The sequence below is a fragment of the Periophthalmus magnuspinnatus genome, chromosome 13 (genome assembly GCF_009829125.3).
Source record: "Periophthalmus magnuspinnatus isolate fPerMag1 chromosome 13, fPerMag1.2.pri, whole genome shotgun sequence".
In the NCBI taxonomy this organism is placed as follows: Eukaryota; Metazoa; Chordata; class Actinopteri; order Gobiiformes; family Gobiidae; genus Periophthalmus; species Periophthalmus magnuspinnatus.
This window is the reverse complement of record NC_047138.1, coordinates 6,494,116-6,519,269: the sequence shown is the minus strand read 5'-3', so window position 1 is coordinate 6,519,269 and position 25,154 is coordinate 6,494,116. Positions and strand designations below refer to the sequence as shown.

At 37.1% G+C, this 25,154-nt stretch overlaps 1 protein-coding gene across 1 annotated transcript in view; it reads right to left on the bottom strand.

Moving 5' to 3' along the window:
- Positions 1-25,154, bottom strand: part of LOC117380368 (calcium-binding protein 8) — a 38,738-nt gene that overhangs the window by 2,118 nt on the left and 11,466 nt on the right. The window contains exons 3-5 of the mRNA XM_033977170.2: positions 21,006-21,149; positions 17,289-17,401; positions 4,129-4,285 (exon numbers count right to left, since the gene is read on the bottom strand). Of these exons, the coding sequence (XP_033833061.1) occupies positions 4,129-4,285; positions 17,289-17,401; positions 21,006-21,149 (414 nt within the window). The remainder of the gene's footprint in view (positions 1-4,128; positions 4,286-17,288; positions 17,402-21,005; positions 21,150-25,154) is intronic.

The window sequence follows — 25,154 nt, the reverse complement described above, 5'->3', positions numbered from 1 at the left end:
TGTCTTGGTTTCAATCTGTTGATAATACTCCAATTCTGCTCAAGGGTCCTGTGTGCCCTGAACTGACCATCTGCTGTCTGGGGTCCCACTTGTTGTTCCAAACTAAATGGAAAGGTGTTAAATTATTGTGTCTAAGAAAAAAAAAAGGTTAAAAGCTAACATCTCCTGTAGTCATTTGTTTTCTTAATACTTATTTAAGTATTAAACTATAACACACATAGGTTATTATTCAATATTTTATTAGCTGTAAATCAATAATGAAAATGACACTGACTTGTTCAAAACTGCCAAAGTCCCTGATATAACATAATGTCAGTTCACTGTATCAAGCAGCAGATTTTCATTTATGTGTTTTTATTGTTGATACCTGACATTTTTTCACTCCACATGTATGACCTGTAGTGTGATTTGTTTCAGGTGTCACCAGTAAGAACAGAGCGGGGGTAAGGGGTAGATGAAAACAGAAATTTTCGATCCACTCAAGTCTCAAATGCAGAACAATGCAGCAAAACTCAACCATGAATAAATTATAGCTCTGAGTAGCTTATAATGATTTAGAACCATTACAACATTGCCAAAAGCTGATTTAACACGTATTCGTTTCAGCTTTCCCCCTCTTGCCTCTCAGATAACACAAAATTCGAACAAAAAATTCTATTCTCACCCAAGACATTAGGTTATTTTATTGAGCATTCACAGACCGATTTGAAAGTTTGAAAACCTATTAACGCTATTCAATATCTTATTATATCATGGAGTCATTTGAGGAACAATATACAACATGTGATTGTGGTAAATGTTCATCTGGGGACAAGTGTAAGTGTGAAATGAAAAGGCTTTAAATCCAGTCTCTCTGGCAGCTGTCATGTTCATACATCATGGTTCTAGATGAGAGTGCTCCTTGCAGGTTCTTTGTAGTTGTATTCTTTATTGTGATCTGCATTGATCTGGGAGGAGGCGGGTGGAGCCAGAGGGAAACAGGTGCCTATATTGGGGGCTCGTACATCAGTGGGCTGTAGCAGGAGGATGGATGGTTAGGTATGAATGGCACAGTGACACTAAACATTGATTAGGCTGATGGAGCACTGCTGAGGTTTCGCCCTTTGTGCCCTGGTCGTAAAGTCTGCACGTTTTATCACACTGCAGTTAATATTAGGATAGGCTACTCATGTATTCTGTGTTCATGCACCGGACAGATGGGACCGCTCTGGCCCAACGCAAGTTAGAAGATGACAATAAAACAATAAAACCAAAAACACTTCTTTTTTATTGTATTTTACTGTGCTGATTGTCAAAAGAGTCTACAGGTCTGGATTGCACATTCTGTCCTGTTCTGAATGTCTCTCCCAACTCTTATTCCATACTTATACATCTGTCCTGTACAATAAAGCATTTTACAGACAAAAAAACTCAATTTGTTTAATTAAAACAAAACAAAATCTCTCTCTTTACGGTATAGTTACTTTTTGGGTAGTTTATACATTCGCTAAATTGCTGGTGCTGTATCATCCTTAATTATGAGACAGGCTTCTACTTTGACAATGTTTAAATCCAGGCTCAAAATGGTTCTGTTTAGCTGTGACTATGACTGAACATTTTTTATTCTGCACCCTTCTATTTTAATGTTAATTTTATGATGATCTATGTTTTGATTTGTTTGTATTGTGATTTTAATGTCTTTCTTATTCTGTAAAGCACTTTGAATTACGTTGTGTACGAATTGTGCTATACAACTAAACTTGCCCTGCCTCATGGTTTATTCAGTTCTGCTGAAAAACAGAGATCCAGTAAGTGGTTGAAGAATGGTGTAGTAAATATCTATCAAATGTTCTTCTGGTAGAGCACTGCCGCACAGCATCTGCTCCTGACCAAACAGCTGTGCCAGAATCCATCAAACTGCATGGTCCCTGTACTGAACTGTGTGGAGCAAAGTACAACAGATGCTCATAAAAGCATTTAAAAGGCCCTGTTAAGTTCTGTTTAAATATTGTATTGTTTTTTTGTTCTTTCTGCTTTTTTGTTTTGTTAAATCATAGAAAACAATCAGCATTTGAATGATAAAAAGGTGCCACAAATTTTAGCGGTTGAAACTATATAACTCAGAGTTGTTTTTATTATGACCAAAATCTGATCATTCTTGCTTAAATGGAGTAAAATGTTGTCCACAAACACATATTTCAATAGTTTTAATATATCTTTGCCTAGATTAGGGACTATTACACCTAATTATCCATTGAACTGTATATAAAATGTGATAAAAAGTGCTGATTTGGTGAAAATGGACAGAAAATGCACAGTGACAGACCTGACAGGTCAGTGCACCTGCCTCACAGCAACAATAATGTAGTTTTGGCATCCCACAGGCTGTTACTGAGGATTATCCACGGTATGTCATAGTCTGGAGTTCTGCGGATTTCTGACTATTGCCAAGGGTGTACCACATCTCATGGCCAATTTATCACAATCAAATTCCTTCAAGCAACTGAACATAATTTAAAGAGTTACAGTTAAAAGAGTTAAAGTTTAAGATAAGATAATCTTTATTTTCTAGGAAATTCCAGGGTTGCAATTCAGGGTTCAAGAACAGTAAGAGAACAGAAACATGGAATGAATCTGTGATGGAAATGTATATGTATCATGCTGTGAGGAAAATATTATTATCATGTGTCTTTGTGTAAATGCATTTGATCTGTTTCAGTCTGTCAGAGAGCCAGACCAGATATTAACATGTGTGAAGGCTCTGTCCCCATCCCACAGGAAATTTTATATTGTTTTACCTGCCTAAGTGTAAAAGCTGATTAACTCATAGGTGTGAAACAAAAGTCACTCTGCATTGATATGTATGTAGCTTTGTAATTCTGGTATAAATACTCAGAGCACGGATATTCTGACTCGGGGGTAAACTCAGAGAGACTCTTGGAGGAACTGAGGAGAGACTTGCTTGGGATGCAAGAAGGCTGCTGGTCTGTGGCCTGGGCCCTGTCCTGTCCATATCTGTTGTTACAAAGAATAAACCTTTTTGTATTTCATACCTCAACAGGCTTCACAAATGGATTCACTATCCATCAAGATATAGTATTTTTCCACAAAATAATCAAAATCAAGATAAATAATAACTGTTAAAACTGAGAGAGTACAGTAAAAAACATAAGGTAACAATACAAACATGTATATGGCTATGACTATTGTTATGTACAGCATTTGGACAACAATACAAAGAAGGTAAAGTGATTTCAGTGGACTATACTATCATATACATAAAAGTGATATATGAAAGGTCATAGAAGTGTTTTGTTTTCTTTTTCATAATTTCTGTATGTCCTTGTATGTTCCAGCTGTGCAGTGATTCACATTTCTGCCAGAAAATGTTTGCTGACTTAGCAAAAGAAAAATTAAATCCTGTCAACTGGACAAACGTTTTAGAGTGAAGACGCTCATCCAAGCCTCTTCTTCAGTTCCGGTCAGATTGCTGGTGGACACTGCCTTATATCTATCTGAAGAGAGGAGCTAACTACACTAAAACTAACACACCTATATGTTTACAGTTTCTGTTTGTTAGCTAGATCATCTATTAACATACTGGCTATCACTGTTGTTTTCCTTGGTTTGACTTAGGTCTGAGGATGACGTTACAGGTAGGAGATAAATTTTGTCTAAACCCCCCATTTCTGTTCAAAGATGGATTGTATTTCTTAACAAAAATGGCCTCTTTAACTCCCCTCTCAAACTATTTCTTTTCTTTCGCTAAGATGTCTACCTCACTATCTTCAAAGGAGTGGTTAGTGGCTTTGAGATGGAGATGTACAGCAGATGCTGGCTTGTTATAACTGGTCTCTTGGCAATTAAAAATATCTCAGCTTTGAATAGTTAAAGGGGGAGTAAAACAAAAGGCTATTTTTACTCTAGACCCAGGAGGAGGTCACAGTGGGTTGATGTTAATGTTGTATGACCAGTTTTGCGCAGTGAAGCCATGCATATGTGATCTGCGTCACTTGTGAACAGGTGCCCAGCTGATGGCCGTCCCCAGCAGCTCTACTAAATCAATAAATCAGCAGGTGCACTGTGCGACCGGCGGGCTGCAGCACATCCCCTGACAGGACGCATTAATGTTTAGAAGTGGAGACTCACCTCCCTCAAACTCTGTCTGACAGTTGCCGGCGTTCTCCTTGAGGGACTCTTCTTCGTTGATGATGATGTTCTCGATGTCCTTCATGGTCAGGTGGTCACGGAAGGCGTAGAACAGAATATGTTTGAGCTCCTCCAGTGTGATCTGCTGCATGTCGAACTGCAGGCACACACAACATGACTCTTACAAACACTTTATTCTTAGTGCCATTTCTTTACTATTCTGTTGTTATTAAACAGCATTAGTAGATATCCATGAAGAGGATGATGGTTCTCCTCCCAGCAAACTGCCATTGTGTCATTGGGCAAGACACAAGTTGCCTCAAATGTCTATGGCTCTGTTGAATGATAATCAATGTATACCTGCCATGTTATTATTTACCACCCTGGCTAAACAGATATACCGACTTTTGCAACGATAGTGGCAAAATATTGTAAAGCTCTATGAATGTCTAAGAAAATAAAATGAATGCCCTCCTATATAATATCTGTAAATGTAATTGTAATTTGGTCTTACACGGTAGGTGCAGGTCAGGGCAGAGGACATGGGTGCAGTACATTACCATTTACAAAACAGCTGTCTCTAATGAGTCAATTGCTCGTGCTAAACTTTTTATCAGTTGTTTTTCTCCCAGAGAAACGTTGCCCCTGGGACGAATAACAAAACTGTAATAACTGCAATATTGAAAAGTTTCTCCTTTAAGTGATGTTCTGGAATGTAACAGCACAAATTAACTGAGTTTATATTCTCCTCTGAGATGACATTAAACCAACATCAGGTGCAAAGATGACGGCAATAAATCAAAGATAAAATCTGGAACAAAAGCTCGACATGGTGCATTGTAACAAAGGTGTGCATCTGGCTTCCATATTCAAAAGTCAATCCATCAAACATCAAGGTTAAAAACATACTTTACTCAATTTTGATTCTAAAGAAAATGTTCAATACTTGATACTGTTTTCGATATCACAATGATAGTAAATCCTATATTTATCAAGACCACAGAGAGGTCCAAATTTGTCGTATGTATTTTCTTCAGTTTCAATACTTGTTGAAATGAGTCTCTAGTTTTTGTACCATTTCAAGTACCGATGAACATCTGGCTCTATATATATATATATATATATATATATATATATATATATATATATATATATATATATATACATATAAAACTCTCATACAAAACAGCATAGTATAGACCACTCAGTCTTGTGTTAATTGCATGTTACAGCTCAACACTGACACAACACAAGTACAATTCAATTAGTTGCTGTCATTTATTAAGACGGGCTTCATAAATCATTCGGCATGTTCACATCCAGCCGCCTCTTCACAGATGTCTCTCCATCCAAATGCATTCACTTTAATCAGAGGGCTGCATAAAGTTGTATTATTGATTAAATTAAAAGCGCCAGAGTTATGGGCTGGAGGAGTGATTTAGTGTTCACTGTTCTATGTACAGGAAGCATTAAGCCACAAATAGCTGCAGAAGGTTCCAGTCTGCCCATACTGTTTACAGCCATAACATAATGACTACCTGCCTACTACACACATAACAACAATTAATTTAATTTTTTTACCTGTTAGACTGGAGCTCCCTGATCATGAATAAACTTGAGTTAGTTCAATAATATTCCTTCTCTGATCAATGTACGTGTACAGACAAATACAGTTAAGTTATTACCACAAAAGAGCTCTGAGTATACTACTATATTATCATTATTTACATTTTGTTCATTTTAACCTGCAAAATGGATCTAAAACAGCTTTGTAATAGTTATGGGACTTTTTGAATTTTGATCTCTAACTACCAAGCAGTAAATATTAAAGGATTACTCAAACATGCATGAATCAATCAAATCCAATAGATATGATGAAGAAACAGTTATAACATGGATAAAAGTTTATGATTTTGCATTATGTCTCCATTACAATTTATTCAAATCAGCTTGCCAACAAACACTACAATCACTTTACCTGTCTTTACATACCTGGTCATCTTAGTATTGTGACCAAAATGTTAGTCACAATACTTAGACGCCCAAGCCCAGACTTTAACTCAAATGCCCCTTTGACATTAGACATATTGATAATGGCTGATAATACTGGGCTTGTGGAAGTAAGAAGTTGCTGGAAGGCGGCATAATGACTTGAACCCAGCATAAATCACGCTGGGCTTCTGTATCATTTGTTATGTACGTTGCACCTCGGAATGTTCTAATGAACTCTGAGCCAATCACGGCCCACGCTGTAATCAGCCCACTACACACTCATTACTGCCTTGGATGAAAGGTCATGGGGTCACAGGGTCTTTGTTGGTCAGCTCATAAATCTGAAGGAGAACATATTTATGAACCAGCTGTAATAATGATTTACAAACAAAACAACAAGTTGAAAAGGTAACTTGGACGTGAGAACCAATGGGAAATGTCACTAAGGATCCATTCATACTTAGACGCATACAGAACGCATCAAAATTGGGACTAAACTGTGAGTAAATTTGTAACTGATTCTGAACTAGACCTGGACTAGAACAGGACCAAAATACAAATCTACATATGCACGACACAAGCTCAAGCCCCTTTAGTGTGAATGCACCCTAAAACGCAACAGAACTCAAGAATTCACAAGACCATCTCAAGTCTGGTTAAGTAGCTATGTAAAAACAATGCCATTACTATTACTATTACAATTAATATTACAATTACTATTACGATTACTATTACTAGTGTGTGCATTAATGTGCATTAAATAAAAGTAACACAAAGAGTAAGATACAATTAGAAATAAGTCTGAAAGCATATAAAACTAATGCCACTATACTATTACTACACTATTACTATTACTAGTGTGTGCATTAACAGAAAGCATGAACTTAGGTTAGAACAAGAAAATAGGGACAACCATAGCATTTATATATAGGCCTACTGCAGTGACACACACTTAACACACACGAGCATGCCATTTGTTAATGTCTTCCCCACAGGAGTCCTGAGCAGACCTGTATTCAAGCCTCCATTGACCTTTAGCACAAAGTATGGAGAAATGTCTCCTCACCTGCTGTGAATCATACAAATGGGAGGTACAGCATCAGACTGAAGCCAGCAGCCTAGAGACCTGGCCAGCTGACAGAATTATGAGCATTATTTCTGTTAGTCATTTTTTGACAGTTGGGATTTGGTAGGTCATATAAATTTGACAGCCTAGCAACTCACTTTCAGCACAATTCACTTAGACCAGAGCTGCACTGTCCCATTTTAAATAATTTTACAGTGTTAATTTTTTTCTTGTGCATGTTGTAAGGCACTCGAGTCCCCAGAAAGGTGCCTATAAATAAAATGTATTATTGTTATAATCATTAATTTATTCTGAAAATCTTGTTTGTACTAGACCTATTCAGTGTCTGCACAGCCCCCTCGTGGGACTTTGGAATATTCTTTGTTCAACTTGAGTCAAAGTCTGAACAAAAATAAGCTTTTGTTCAAACCCCCACAGAAACCATATACTATTTCTTATTACATCAAAGTCCTGCCTGTAGAGTCAATATGTTTCATCTTAGTCATATTAATTTGCAATGTCAGTTTCATTCATGAAGTTAACACATTGATGACTGGTTTGTATAAGGATTAAGCCTATCATGTTCACTATGCCCTGTCACCAGATCCAATAGTCATCTGTGTCCTCTTTCATTATGTCCAGACTGCAGCTCTATTAACTGCATCATTAACCGTAAGTGCTTCACTCAGCCTCATACTGTTGCACGCCTTAATCACAATTAACCCTTTATTACCTGTTAACGTACAACTTATCTCCTCACAAATCTTTTCAAATGTCGCTTAAATAGTCAGCCATATTGTATTTTTTCCCACTTTCCCATTAATTTTTCATCAGAACTCTGGTCCACATGCTCAGACATCTCTCTCATGAGGCTCTGAGGAGGAGGAGCAGGCACACATCTCCATAATGCTCCGTGTGTAATGAGCTAATCCACGTCTGCGGCAAACAGCTGCAATTAACGCAAACAGAATGAATGTGTTTGGAGTTTGATTTAAGGATTTTGGATCTTAGTGCCTGAAACCATTTAGGAAATGATTTAATATGTCTATGATGATCTCTCGACTGCTAACCAGTAACAGTGCAGTAAATGTATTTTAGAATATTTAGTAACTCACATTAATGACTAACGTACAAGTCAACACTTATATAAGTACATTATTCACAGCCTTAATAAAGCATAAGGTAAGACTTAGCCAGCAAATTACAGAATAATACTAGTGAAAGAGCTGATTGGTGAAAGCTGACCACTCTAAATGTGAGAAACGTCTGTTGGTACTCAGTCTGAGCCCAGGTTTATTATCCAGATCATGTGCCTTGAATATATTTATATTTATATATATTTAAAGTATATGGCTTAAAACAAGTTCTACTGAACATTCCAATTCCACCATATTGTGAACCTTTCATCACCTACACTTTTAGTCCTTCAAAAACTGCAGGCTCTGGTCCTTCACAATGAATTTATATCACCATTACCTCCAAACTACCCAGCCGTCAAACCAGGAAGATTTACAGACAAAAACACCAAACATAATGTGCCATGAGAGCCATCACAAGAAAACAAATAAAAAATGAAAAGAGGTCTTTTACCAATATAGACGATAGAAACAGCTATGCCCACATGGGGACAAATAAAAGGTGAACAAAACAAAAAAGTAATTACATACTTAAAGAAGACATATAGTGCTTGTTCCTGCTATTTTGTTATGACAGCTATGACACCCGAGAATCATTCTGTTATAATTTGGACATTTTAGACAGTGCAATATTCTAAAATGACTTAATAAAAGAAAACAAGTCCGCTGACTTCCACATTAGAAAACTGAGCTGCCCAGTGGGAGCTGACACCGCAGTAAATGCCATCACAACAAAGAGACGCAAGGTTATCGGCACCTCTGATGGATATCTGCAGATCACACTAACGAGCTGCAGTTTTGTTTTGTTTTTTCTATTTGTAACAAAGATACTACGTGTTGATGATGAATCCCACATGCATCACCGATTAAGAAAACAGAACTGGAGAACAAAGTTAGTACAGAGCTGTGGCCGTATGCCGATGGTGGTGAGAGAAAAAAAAAAATGAAAATAAGCGAATAAAGTTTGCTCAAACATGCACATATCACTCCAAATACAGTAAATGGTGAGGGGAAACAACTATAACGTGGTTAAAAGATCTAAAAAGTAGATTTTGCATAATAGGTCAGGTTTAATAAAACTGCATTTCTAAAGTATGCCATGGACATATTGCATATTGAACACATTTTACCTTCACAATCAAATTCCAATGATTGGTTTAAAGCTAAAATGAGAAAATGAAGTGGAAATGGCCTAAAACCACAAAGCCAGTTATCAATAGTCAATTACTGTAAGGATGATTAATTAAAACAAGTATCTGGTGTTAACAATGAGGGCTGCGGGAGCCTCATTAAGAACACCACTGGATCCATATGTCTGCTCCGTCCAAAACACTGCCCCCGGAAAAGTGGAACAGTCCGGAAAGAGAAGGACACAAGAGAGGAGGAGACTGTATACACGGTATAATCCTGTATATTTTTCACAAAACTAATTGAGCCCAAAGGGTCAGGGATTTCATTAGCAAAAATATTTTCAACTTTTGTCCTTTTTGATTGCTACAATATACCGTATTTATCTTGCACCCATTTATATTCTTTATTATTGTAGATTTATTTTCTAAACTATAGATATTCTTCATGATACACTGTAATACTACTCACATTTTCAAAGATAGAAAAGCAGCTTTTCCTGTAGATAATTGCTGACTTCATTTTGATCTGCAGTGTATCTTGAGTAAGAAAAATCCTTCATACATATCCATAGAACACTGTGGAGCTGGAATGCAATGATGAATAATGAACCAGAACGTTTGAACTTTTGTGATCCTGATGGACCTTTGAAGTCCAACCTGGAGAAAGCAAGTTAAGCCACAAGCTGTTTTTTAATGACAAACTTAACTATTTTATTTGGACAATACTAATGCGTTGATAGTTTCTTTCTCAGGTTGAAAAAAAATCCATAAGAAAACACTTTCAAAGTTTACTTTGGTTTACTTTGACAAACCCCATCCCTTCCAGTACCTTATGGGCAAGGAATATACGGTACTTCTCTGCTTGTAGCAAAATTTCCACTGCAAATATTTCCACTAGTAGCTGACTGTGCACCACACCACTAAGGTGAAAAATATTTTTAGACTCAAAGACACTTCATTGAAAACTGCAGTGAGAATACCTATGTATATACAATAACTCAAATATTTTGCTTATTTTTAAAAATGCATTATATTTATCTAAGCAAAGAGAAGTTATTGTGTTGTATAACAGATGTCTCATATGCATTCAGACTTGGATTCTGCTCATTTAATCTTAAGAAAAGCCTTTTTCAGTAAGACTCACAACAGCCTCCTTTGAAAAAAATAAAATAAAAAAGGCTCTAATGTGATGCATGAGTGAGGTAGCCGGGCTGACTCACTTGTAATTACAGCCACACAGAACATAAGGAGGAGGGGTCCTGGTGTGAAAAAGCAGCCGCAGAAATGTCAGAGCCTGGAGAGAGCCTGTTTGAATCATGTAGAGCGGCTCGCTGCAACACAAAGAGGCAGAGAGGAGGGTGTACTTGTCGATGGCCCATGGGTGCTTCAGACTCAACTCCTCAGTCTTACATTGGCAACACAGTATCAGCAAGCCACTGCATACTCCCACGCAGCACACATGTCTGTAGTTATGTCCGATTAAGCTCCTCATTGTGTATGGGGTACATATTTGAGCTTTTGACCAAAATGCTGGGGCTCTCCCTGGACCCAAACATGTGGCTGCAACTTCTAAACAAGCCAAGTCTGCAGCAGAGGGAAGAGGAATGTTATCAGTGTCACCAGATGCGCGGGTAATATGTGAAGCCTGACACAAAAGGCAAAACATCATTGTTATGCAAGTAGATGACATAACAATGTTCACTAATCTTTCTAAAGTTCTGACATTGTTTTCATAAAAGTAATTTGTCCTATGGTGTTAAATGTGTATTATGTAAGCTTTCTACTGAAGCGTCTGCCACCTGTTTGTCTCCATATAGATGTTTTTTTTTTTTTCGCTTGCAAGGTGCCACAATATGACATTAAACTTATCTATCTTGCATTAATTCAGTTATAAGTGATTGGATTGCTCAAAATACTTTTGTTTAGTGATCAGGCTTTTTTCTCTACATATCTGACATGTAACTTGGTCTGGTGACGCTAAAATGTTATAACTTTGCTTGGAATGTATCCATGGAGACAAGCAGGCAGTCCAACAGAAAAGTGGCATGAGGCACCTATAAAAGTATTCTCTGATCAAGCATAACAATATGACCCTCGGCTTTACGTGCATTACACCACCAGGATGAGACGCACAGTATTTGCTACTGGAATGAACCACATGCACCTGCTCCCTGTCTTTTATCGCTACTTGATTGTGATTTGTCTACTTCCGCAAAGTGATTCATATTGATTTGGCACTGTTGACTTTCTTCTTTCTTTTTTATAATGTCGCTGATATTATTTTGATCTGCAACAGGGTTTAAATATGAAAAATCTGTCATCTATCGCCACGGAAAACTACAGGAGCTGGGATTTAATGATGAGTAATGAGATGCATTGTGTTTCTCATTTTAGACATTTGACTAAATAACTGCAGATCAGCCTCGCTACAATTTACAGTTTAGACCATGTTTTGACCATGTTTTTTTTTTTTCTATAAATTTGTAGCCCTCTAGCCTATTTTCTCCAGTTCACATCAAGTTTGAGGACGATCAATGTTTACTTGATACAGAAAATAGTATGCTTTGCTCTATAGGTGTCAAAGCATAATTTCTCTTTCCCTGTTTTTGGTATACAATATGGTAAACAGTTTCTAAATATAATTTCCAGTGTATAAATCCGACACAGTAAAATTGATGTAAAGCGAATCATAATCTTCACGCCTGTCCCTCCTGACCCACTCTCCATAAATTGCGTGAAAAAGAGATAATGTCCAGAAAAGCCACAAGGGACCAATGGAGTGTGTGTGGATGCACTTGACTACAGCCCTAACCTGATTACAGTTCAATGATTTCCTCTTTAATTTGCAGCAGTAATGATTTTACATGGCCATGCATTACTAGAATCAAGGCAAGACAATCAAGGCACCTTTGACCTGAAAAAAACAACAACAACTTTGTGTAACCAGTGGTAGATGAAAAACATTGATTTTGAAGTCTATAATTTCTACATAATGTCCCAGGTCAAAAGTAAGTTGCAGTTTATGTATGTTGGCAATAATGCAGCACAATAAACACCATCTGTCTCATCTGAACAACCAGAACTACCAGTTTTACTAGCACAAGGTTTAAAAGCCAATGTCCACATACATAGTGCTGGGTAGAGCAGTCAAAATTGTACTCCAAGAAATTACTCAAGTACTGTAATAATAATAATAATAATAATAATAATAATAATAATAATAATAATAATAATAATAATAATAATAATAATAATAATAATAATAATAATAATAATAATAATAATAATAATAATAATAATAATAATAATAATAATAATAATTTGGGTGCTCATCAGTGGGGTGTGGGTATTGCATGTGTAGTGTCAATATTGTGGATTTGTCTCCAGGCCACGACTTTGCTCTATATCTCTATATATCTTTTCTCTGCCCATTTCACACTGCAGCTGCCCTGTTTTATAAAGCCTTCGAGTTAGAAAATCTTAAACCGTTCTACTCAATCAACTACAAGGATGACTGTAATATCTGATTTATAATTTGAAGTTAATGTAATTGGAATGACAAAAGAATAAATAATGCACACAATCTGGTAACTTCAAAGGACAGACAAAAATAAATGAAATTATCATGAAGAAAAGGACAACACAAACACATAAAAAATATGAGAAGTTAGCCAATCAAAGGTTTTACTCAACTAAGAATAATGTTTCACTGTAAAATACATTACTGAAGTAAAAGTATGGTGGTCTTAAACCAAAAGTAAATGCCCTTGAGTAAAAGTAATTACCTACTTTGCATATTTAGTACTCAAAAAACAACAAAAACTAAAAATAACTGCACATAAGAGGCAGCCTATAGAACAAGAGAAGGAAAAAAGATGGATACTATGAATCACATATACCAAAGCTCCCAAAACAGATATTTTTTGCTGTAACAAATGACAGCAAGAGCTTATCATCCACCCCTCCTGTCTCCTTTAGAGGTGTGTGGCTGGTTGTTATGCAGCTCCACAGCCTGATAGGTCACAGTGGAGTTTGGGACGGATCAGAGTGCTGAACCAAGCGATGAACCAAGCACTGACCCAGAACCAACCGCACAATGAACCTCAGCAAAAATATGCACCAGACCAGTAAATGTCAAACACCCATAATGTCAGCGAGATTACACTTTTTAAATGTTAAATAAAAACAACATTGTGAAGGTAAATGTTGTGTAGTTTGTTTTGGGTGGTCAGTGTTATGTTACGTTAAAGAAGACCTATTCTGCTTGTGTCTACTATATAGTTATAATCTATGACACCCGTGGATCTTAATGTGATAATTTCCACATTTTAAATTGCATTATTCATCTAAAACAACTTAACAAACGAAACAAGTCCGCTCACTTCCATGTTAGAAAACTGCAGTGCCCAAAGAGTTGGCACCTCTGATGGATAGCTGTAGATCACGCCAGTGAGTAGCAGCCTTTTTTCATTTGTCCTAAAATAACCACACAACATTGCTGAATCCTGTGCAAATCACAGATTAAAAAAACTAAACTGGAGAATGTAGTAAGTAAAGAGCAATGGGAATATGCAGTGACGGCGATTGATCGGCAATAAAATAAAATAAAATAAAATAAAATAAATGATTAAAGATTATGTCTTTGTAATCCCTCAGTCATCCAGGTCTGATCCATAGTAAATGCCAAAAGTAAAATCTGTCAACTGGACAAAAAAGTTGTAGGAGTGAAGACATTTTGTTGTTTATCCAAGTAATTAAAGATTACGCAAACAAGAATGAATCACCCCAAATACAATTCTGGGTGAGTAAATGGTGAGAGGAAACAACTATAACATGGTTAAACGCTCTGAAAATCAGATTTTGCATTATGGGTCTGCTTTAAGTTGTTGTACAAAAATGATACTGTAAACAGAATACATATGGCATTTATGTTGCACAAAAACAAACAACGTGTAGGTGACTGTTTGTGGGCTTATGGAGGCGGCAGTGACCGTTTACCCATAAACTCAAGGGTCTGTGGTCAATCTCAACTCCAGTTAATCAAGTTTATACTATTATTGTGTCTCTATAGGCAAGGTGGATGAATTGTCTTGCTCAAATGTGGGAGATTTGGGGTGATTGGAGGGGCAGATGGAGCAGATTAACAGACAGCTTTCCATTAGTCTGTCCCAAGGTGTCTGTGGCTCCTATATTAGCTTATCACCATCATGTTTGGGCAGTGGCTGGGTAATGCATGTTAAAGGGAGTGATAGCCAGGCATTATTTCTTATAACCGTATGTACTACAAATGTACTACAAATGACTTTCTAGTAGCTGTAATTATTGAACAATAGTCAAATGTTTGCAGTCGTTCGCTCCACTGGTTCTTATGATCCATACAACACAATCAGATCTGAACTAAGCACTGTGGAGAGCTCTGGGTGAGTGGGAAGGTGAGTGTGTGAATCACGTGGTGAGGATGTGCCACATTAGCACTGGGGTCTGTCCAATAAGCCATTTACAAGTGTAGTCAACCTCCAGCTGAGTGAATGAAGGCACACGCTGACAATCTTAGCAACAGTAAATATAAAAGTGGAAAAAAGAACGAAAATGTGAGTGAGATGTCAGATGGAGAAATTGTGTAAAAAGCAGTTGAGGCATTTGACAAGCCCAGAGTGAGACGCCATGTGGTGGGGCTGCGTGTGTGGTTTGAATCATGTTGATGAAAATGGCACTGCTAAGCATTTTGGTCAGAGTCAAGTGTAATTTGAGGCTGAATTTGAATGTAGTGGTTATAAGCAGATTCATGTTTAGGATGTGGAGTTTACAGGTGCAATGTGGACTACAACATGTTCAAACTCAACCTTTAAGTTTATATAAGGTTTCTGTCACTGGCTGGTCTTTATGGTGATGTTATTTCAATGTCTGGACTCATCACAGTATGGCATTAAAGTAATCTATTTGACATTAATTCAAAGGTGTTCAAGGTGTTAAAAAGAAATTGCAAAACCTGCATTCTTTTGAGCGTGGTCTCCTCTCCATAGATATAACTTGTAACTTGGCCTAGTGGCCACCTGCTTATCTCAGTGGAGTAAGATACGCTTAATGATATACTACAAATCATTACAGGCAAAGCAAATACCTCCATGGAGACAAGCATTTGGTGGACCCTCTACAGTCTACCAGTAAAGTGTAACAAACACTTTGAAGGTCATATTATTAAAAAAAAATCTAATATTAAAATGACAACAAAGGAAACTATTTTGGTAATATATTGTATAAGCTATTACTTAACTCTGAAAATATAAACAAACATTAAATATACTTTTCACTCTAAAAGAAACATTATTGTTCCTGTTGCAAAGAATATGTTTGTCTCATCCAAATGCATTTGTGAATATGGTATAGGTATGTTTAGAATAAATGTTGTAGTCATTGTGTTTTGCAATTGTGTTATGATAAACCTGGACTCACAAGCATTTCTGCCATTGCCATCCAGCTGCAGCAGTCTCATTAAACATTAACGGCCCTGACAACAATGACAATAAATGCAAAAACCAACAAACAAATACCAGCCCCAGCAGAGGCTAGACAAAGGAAATAAATGAATTGAACTGAAATGTTCAAGTAAAACTGTGTGACCTATGGCAGACTGACTGAGCACAAAATGAGTGTGTCTCAGGCTGAGTCATATCGCACAGCCCATTAACAAAGTAAACTGAGCCGTACACAACTGTTCTACCTCCAGCAACTACTCATCTGTGCAGCAGGAGGGAAAATTGTACTGATAAATCAACCCCAAATCACTTCTCATATTTGCAAATGTGTGGGGTGTTTATTGCATATTATTTCAACTGTCATCTGTTGCATTCAAACTAATAATGGACCCTGCAAAGACTAAACCAGAATTAAAACATTAATTAGCTAGATAATTGTATTAAAGGGTTTAAATATTTAATTGGTGTCAATTTTCAAGTCTAAATATGAAAATTTTGTTGTAATTCAGCCAAATACAAATAGTCAGTAATTGAAATAATCAGGTTGTGAAATTTTCTTTTGGGTATAAAATAGTTAATTCCAAGTAATCAAACAGAATCTTTTTCAGTGTAAGAAATATTACATTTTATATCCATACATATTCAACACACACACGGGAGGTCTAGAGCATGTTCACAATTTTAAACATGTTTGTGGCTAACAGCAACACTTTTATGCTTATGTTATCGCACCCATAGTGTTACTGCAGGTAACAGCCTGGACACACACACATTGTTGCAGAGGTAGCAGTGCCTGGCAGAAAAGTCACTGGAGCAGTTTAATGGGTCTGGCAGTGCATCGCCCCTTCTGAAAACACCACTGTCCAAACACTGTAATTCTGCTGTGGAGAGGTGTCCTGGGGCAATACGGTGAGCACATCTGAGACACCAAATGTTACTGTCTATGACAAGTGTCCCGCCCTGTCTCTCCCTCTCCTCTGCCTCATCTGTTTCTATTCTCTCTCTCTGTCCACAGTCTGCACCTCACACATCCATCACTCTCTCCTTCACTCCATCAAACTCAGTTCGTTTTACTCCAGAGCTCAGAACTGGTCTCAGCTTTGTCTTTTTCGTCACCTTCCTCTGGCTGCTCCCGCCATCTGGCTATTTTAGTAGAAAGCACGCTTTGGCTCATCTGTCCGGGGCTATAAATTCCCCACACACTGTCCTTGTTGACTTGCATGTTAATTTGACAAGGAGGTTTTTAACAGTACTGCATTCACAGTTGCTGGTTCACTTTATAATGAATAATTTTACATCAGTGCAATTTGACATCTTTAACCTTATTACATATAGTTCTAAATCTACACAAAAATCTTGCCTGCCAGAAGATGGTGTCTATTGTGCTGCCGAGGAAACTCTCTCTTGTTTCTGATGAGAGGAGTTTGGGTCCAAGGATCGTCATGAACTCTTCAAAATCCACTTGCCCATCACCTGCAATCACAATGAACATAGCAACACATAAATCAAAAAGTGCATTAGTGTTATTCAAAGCACTGGATGAGAAATAAGTGGTTTTAATGATTGATCTGCTGGGATTGTTTTGATGAAGTGGACGATTATAGTAAAGATTACAAAAGATTTATAAGCCCTAATGTGTCACCACAGTAACAGGAGATTTATTTTCCTTATGAACTTTGCATTATTAAATTCATAAAGGTTATGTGTTGATACTGAGCCTCGAGCCACAGGCTGCATTTGAAAGAAGTAGGAGTTGGTCCGGCTATTCTTAACTTTAATAACAGTTTGGCATAACCATAATTGGAGTTCTAATTACTGCAGACAATTAATGGGAATGTACTTATTACATCAGTGAGTTTGGATAATAAGCCTAATCGGAACATCTGTCTAATCTACACAATTTTCAATGCAAAGCATACTTACAGTTGCACTTTACTGCTGTTGTGTGAAATAGGTAAGAAATTACTAACAAAAAGGCCAACATGGAGACATGGCAAAGGCAGTACTTAGTATGATAGCAGAATCTTGTCTGCAATATTATGCCCTGAGTGGAGGGTAATGGACTGATAGTATGTCATTTTGATTATAAGTGCCACACTGACTGACTGATCATGGTTCCTCTCATAAACAGGCACATGCACACTATGTGTGTATGGGCCTGGGTATGGGTGCTATACATTTAAAACTTTAAATAGGCACCATCAAGTATATAAGATATCTGTAAACATTTTAAGCTAAATATGCTAAATCACTAATTGAACTGCATTTGCAACGAAAATTGATTCTTATGTTTGGAAAAAAAGGATGATGACTGTATTACATATGTATTATTACAGTTTTGCTAATGTACATAATTATGAACTTTTGCAGAGACCTCACCTCAATGAATATGGCTTTGTAAAGAAAAATATATGAATGCCATTTTGTTCTGTAACAATTTCACTCATGAACGGTTACAAGCACACGCTGACCCAGTATGTCTAAAGCCATTTTCAATATAATAATTATTGATAAATGATATATTCTTCTTTCTTTGTCTTGTCTCTCCTTGAACTCCAGAAAGTAAAGTCTGCTTTCCACAGATGGGCCCTGGAGCTTTGTATTTTACACAAGGTGGTCTCACAGTCCCCCATCCCGCTCCTGCTCTGTGTGAGGAGGTTCTCACGGCCCTGACTCACACCCATGCATATGCAACGGGACAAGAGCGCAGCACGCCAGATGGTCCACTGAGGCAAGGTGTTTCAAGTAACACTCTATGTGCTTGAATATGTGTTTTATAATTATTCATAAAGATGCAGGATGTAGGAGGACAGTTAAAAAAGATGTCTTCACTGACGTGTTGTGCATTTAAAATATCAGTAAAAGCCACCGATACACAAGTGTTATCATGCAGAGTTGGAAATCATTATAGTGGCAGCATGGAAAGAGTGACTAAAAGGCATACTAAAGCGAATAAGACAAAATGCATTTCCAGAGACGGTAAAGATCAACTAATAGAACACATTTGTGTATGGTATATTTGCATATTTTAAACTATTTTTGCTCAACAGTTGGTAAAAAATTAAAAGTTAGAAAAAGCATGCATGATTGGCAAAATTACTTACATGATTGGCAAAATTACATTTTGGAGGAAGTTCTATTACAGGAATAATTTCAGAGGTTATGTCTTAAGAACTCTAGACAAGACAAAACTACCAACATAAAAGATCCCTCATGCAAACAAATTTAAAGAACCCATATCACACTATTTTCTGCTTCTGTTATAATGTTGTATCCACATCAAAAACATACCTGGGTTTGTGTTTTGCTTCATTCACACATGTTCAACTTTGTGATGTCATGTGGTAATACAGGAAGTGCTTCACTGTGTTTTAAACTCACCTTCACGAGAATCATTTGAATAAGTTCAGCTGTGGAATTGCCAATCTTTACTGAAATAAAAGTAAAAAGAAGCTGTTAACTTGAAAACTACCCCTACACGGCATCAAAAGGTGGAATAGATCATTTTGAGCTTTGGCAATGTAGACAGACTAACAGATTACTCAGATATGTTACAGTGAAACAAAACACAACTCCAGGTATGTTTTTGAGGAAGTAACAACATTATAACATGGTGTAAAACCTTTAAAGTGTTTTTTGTTGTCTAGTGAACCAAAATGTTACAAAAATCCTGATAGTTTACTAACAGTGTACATATTTCTCATGATTATCAATGTATAAAACCTTGTGCAGTTCTTTGTTGTAGGTGTTAGCCTCAGTTCCTGCATTTGTGAAGGGCACTTTGACTCTTGGTGTGAGACAGAGACGGGTGAGCAGATAACCTGTCAGTACCTCCTCCAGATCGATATAACGTAGCGTGCAGTCTCTCCGCTGCCAACAGCCTGTCAATATCAGCATTACGCTCATCTACTCTGGAGCTGCCACTAAATATAGGTGCATTTTACAAGCTATTTTAAGATTAAATGGAAGCAGTGTCCCGTGAATGACATCTGCCCATTCTGAACTTGATTAAATTATTACATTTTGAGTTTTTTCCTTGGTTTCATTGGAAGAGGATATCCATGCAATCACAAGAGGTATGCATATTTATAGAGAGAAGGCCAAGTATTTTTATTTATTTAATTTTTTTGCTAATGTCTAATATTGATAGTATGTATTTAAATTATTACTATTATTATATATATTTTTTTTTTGGTTTACAGGTTTACATTTTGGAGTACCTTTGAAGCAAATATCTAAACCAGGAGTTTAAAACAAATCAAGGGCGGTTTGGCTGAAAACATGCAAAAATACCACAATTAAACAAATCTCTTTCAAAGGGAAAAGCAAAAAGACAGAAGCCAATGGGAGCAGAACATGGGTACTATTTTCCTTCCAACAGTAAATTGACCAAATACTTGGTAATAAATACAACCTGTCAGTCCTCAGTTTCAGACGGCAGCAGCAGACCAGGCCCTGAGGCACTCTGCTCTAACCATCTCTGGAGATGCCATGAGTCACACCAGGAAGAAAGACACTTTTAAAAACTTTTATACTTCTGCTTCAGCATTAGCAAGAGATCTGTCTCCTCACCATCTGAAAAGCACTTATCAAACGCAGTAATAATATTAAATTGAAAACATTTTGTTTAGTTAGTCCATCAAATAAGCTTTTAATGGACTAACAAAATGTGACACAAAATGTGACACAAATGACTATTCCAGGGCAAACCCAATAAGAGCAGTATTAAAACTGTTCAATCAAAAATAGTCTTCCCCCAGTTTGTGCTTCATCAGATCAAAATTTTACCTTGTTAGAAATTGTTTCGAAGGTAGACATTTAGACAGAATTTTTTAAATAACGTTTCGACTCAAATCCAGAGGTCATTTTCATTATGATGGCACTGGCCTGAGAAACTAGTACATATATAGTTCTGACCTAAGAGAGGAGTTTGGATAAAAACTTAGAAAAGTCTTGATTTTTAAAAGTGTTGAGGTCATATCTTTTCTTGAACCACTCCTTGATGAATGAAAAATTATAGACTCATTTTTAAGTGTTTTTCAATGCATGCATATGTGACAGTTGTAATGTGTCTCACCGTCCATGTCCAGTCTCTGCATGATAATAGCCAGCTCCACCTCACTGGGCATGTACCCCAGTGACCGCATGGCCATCCCCAGCTCCTGTTTGGAGATGAAGCCATTCCCATCTCGATCCAGCACTTTGAACGCCTCACGGATCTCTGCCGACACAAAATGTTGCACCTTAACATAGAAACCATAAACAGCAGCATTATGCAGCAAATTTAGGATCCACATTGGTTTCCTCCAAGTGCTCCTGTTTCCAGCAATTCTAAAAGTGTATTCAGACGCTGTGGAACAAGGATCGTATTGCATTTGCTCTTTGGCCACTGCTTTTGAAATATAGCCTCCTTTTCTTTGATAGATAGGCAAATGCATTAGTTCCCATATGGATATATGATTTATTCATGGGTTTCAGGCAAATTATTCCTTCGCTATTTTAAGGATTTTGTGAGCCTTAGATAAATTGTATTTCATAATGTGCCAGCCCCACACTGACAGCTCAATCCTTGTTATCTTGGCCTACGTCATCAGATGTATAATACTCCCTACAGAAGTTTATCCAGACTGGGCTTGACTTGGCCGGACAATACTATAACAATGTCTTAAAAGTTCATGTCTCTGGGTCCTGGGTCCCGTACTGATGGTTAATAAATGTCTCCTGTTATAACTCCAGCCGCATGGCTCTTCTTACAACTCTCAGACTATATCAGTGAGGACTTTGCCTAATTCAAAATATATAATTTAGTCTTTTTGTGCAGTATTGATTATGACATGTCAACTATAGTAATGAATGAAAAGTTATTTTTCCAAAATAACATTCATCAGAGGACAAATACTATTACAGATGCTGCTTATTCACATGAAAATATATTTTTCCAAAAAGACATTGTTTATTCAACAAGCAAAATGATAAGCCACCCACTGCCAAACAACAGCAAAATCTGTTCACTTTTTAAGGCAAGTTAATACAACAAGAAGCTCATTATACCTTGACTTCATTCTGACTAATCCAGAGTTAAAGTAAATATTGTCCACTCTCTGCAGTCTGGGATAATGCATCATTTTCATTTCCATCCACTTGAAAGAGTCAGTCCAATTCTGTGCATAAAGGAAATGGATTCTTGCTTTAAAATATAGCACAAGCATCAGGAAAGACTAATGTGCCGCCTCAAAACATGACTGGAGTAACACTGCGTAGAAATCTCAATGTTAAGTATAAGATAAAAAGACAAGCAGAACATATCAACATGTGATAGGAGAGGGCGCTGTGGACATTATACAATATAATACATTGCTTAAGGGAGGACAACAGCTATGTTCTGGTCATTTTGGTTAAGGCCACATTTCTTATCTGTAGCCTCTTTCATCTCAGGAATGTGTGACCCCCACTGTAGGAGGGCTATAAGACACTGATGCAATCACATTCTTCGACTTTGCTTCAAATTTCTTATCTGTAGAATATGTAACCCCCACTCGGGGAGTAGTATAAAACATTGGTGCAATCTCACCTTCTTTAGACTCCGCTTTAAACATTGCTTTGGACACTGCTCACTTGATTCTGCTTTGAATTTTGCTGGACGCTGCCTTTACCCCGACTGTACTGCTGTAACCGACAATAAACATCTACAGAACGATCCCCGTGCCTCTGCTCTTGTTCTTCATGCAACAGAACAGAAACCGACAGTGCCCACAGGTGGGGCTGTTTCAGGGAGATTGTTGGTTGAAAAACACTGGAATGTGACAGGGCTGAACAGTGAATAATTCCCACATCAGCTGGACACCACACCAGCACACTGAGGATATGTGAAAGACTCCCCGAAGCAAATAAAACAAATCGTCCCCACAGCTGTAGCTCATCAGTTTTGTCCTATCTGTACAGGTTAGGTCCTCTGTACACTCTTCTACAATAAAGCCACATTGAAAGCTTATTGTAATAAAAGTGCAGTTTGAATGGTCTCAATTAGTTATTCACAACCGTTTCACATTTTTATGGAAACTATATTGTAATTATTTATGTAAAAAATTTAAACTTTAAAATTAAATCTGCTAACCCTTTATAATTACAGCCATAGTTCAAGTCTCTTCTCTCTCAAATGTTAAGGCTTCTGGTTGAGGTTAAAATGTCTGCTTCACAATCGCAAAGCTTGTGAGAAAATTTGATTAATTGTTCATGACAGGTTTAACCTCAGCATTCTGATACATACTATGTGAATTTACTGTCTTTTCTGCATAAACGTACTGCAGCTTCTCAGACATCTGCGTTCTGATATTCCCATTCCTAACTCTGAACATCTTCATCACCAATGTTTTTAATATCTTCCAGTTCCGTTCACAACACGCTCACAATAATAATAATAATAATAATAGATCTACAAAGCAAACTCAGTAGAAAATTGCTGCCTAATTTGCCTTTAACTGCTGTTCAAAGTCATTTTAGAACAAATAATCACTTGCTGTATTTCCTGAACACGAAAACTAACAAATAACTGAAGCAAATCCAGTGATTGTGCTCCAGCTCTCTCCATCATGTGATTATTATGGGCTGCTGATGCCAGCCTGTGTGCAAATGATTCAGACCAGCACAAATACTAATGGAGCGTGAATTATGAATCGTCCCATAAAGTGTAGCGGAGGCTGTCGATGACAATAAGCGCCTACATTAGATAAGAGAAGGGCACAGTCTCTGACCTGCATCATAACAATATGTTGGAGAGTATACAAACGGCTGCTACTGAGCAAGTAATGGATCACTGTAATTTCCAGTCTGTATGTTCGTATTGTGTATTATTAGTTTAGCAAATTACAATGTAAAATGTGACAAGAAATAATACAAATATTTCTATTTCTGGAAAGACTATTCTGTATAACAATATAATTTAAGTTAAAAGTTAAAAGTAAAAAATAAATAAATAAAAATAAATGTGCTTTATGCTATTGGGCAAATTGGGCAAGTTTCAACATTATCAACTTTACAGACATATATCTTGAGGTGAAGATAATACAGTTCTTATGGCCATTATCAGAATTGTATTAAAACTCTTGCATGCGTGCCCAAACTTTTTTATCAAGCACCACAGACCAGTGATCAATGCAGCGCAGTGCTTTATATGCAGCTTTGACACAGCCGCTGTATATTAATAAGGTTTGGAACACATTAATTTTAGGTCTGTACCACACTGCAATGTGATGTTTGAGGTTATAGGGGTACAAATAGTTTAATTTGCAGTAAAAAGTACTGCTTATGATCAATTGGACCAGTTCAGCAGGAGGTCTGAGGGCCAATAAAAACTGGTCTGAGGGCTGCATTTGGCCCCCAAGCCATACTTTGGACACCCCTGATCTAGATAAACAGTCCATCTGTGCTTTACTGTGCAGTGCAGCCCTATGTCCATTCACATCCTGAGAAAAGGTGGTATTAGATCTGTAAAGTTTGTTATTTTCAGCCTGATTAATTCCATCAGTGAATCTGGTCTAAAATGAATTACAAGGTTCACACATTTAAATACCTCAGTCCATTTCACGCACAAGCGCCTCTATCCATCAGGTCGCTGTGAAATACTGAGACATTTCTCAGCATGCACTCTGGCATTTGGAGCAACAGTATTTATACTAAAAGGACACAAAGCAGCACTGCAGTTACCTATTTTAGTGCAGCACAAGTGGAAGGTGAAGACGCTCTCAGGTAAATGTTAATGAGAGATTATAATGTTTGATTGACTTTAACTTGTCTCTTCTGTATTATTCTCTCATATGAGCAAAGTCTTTAAAAAGAAACATTTATCTGCAAAGGTAGGGTTTTCATTCCCAACTTTATTCTTGTAAATGAGTAAATTTAGTTTACACATGGAGCCTATAATATAAAGGATAAACTTTGTGACAAAAAGTGTCAGAACTAGAGAAAAACACGTTAAATTGATTTAGATTGATTTTAACAGTCCAGGTTCATTCTCTTTACCTTTGATTATTTTTAATTCAGCGCCTTGGTGGACATCTGCAATATCTTTACACATCCAATTCATCACATTCCAGGTTGGTGGTTTAAATTTTGCTGGGCCCCATTAATTTTGCTCTTATGTCCTTGAGCAACACACCTCATCTTCATCCATCTGGCTCATATCTTATTTATGTTAGTGATTGGAGATGCCATTGACAACAAGGTCAAA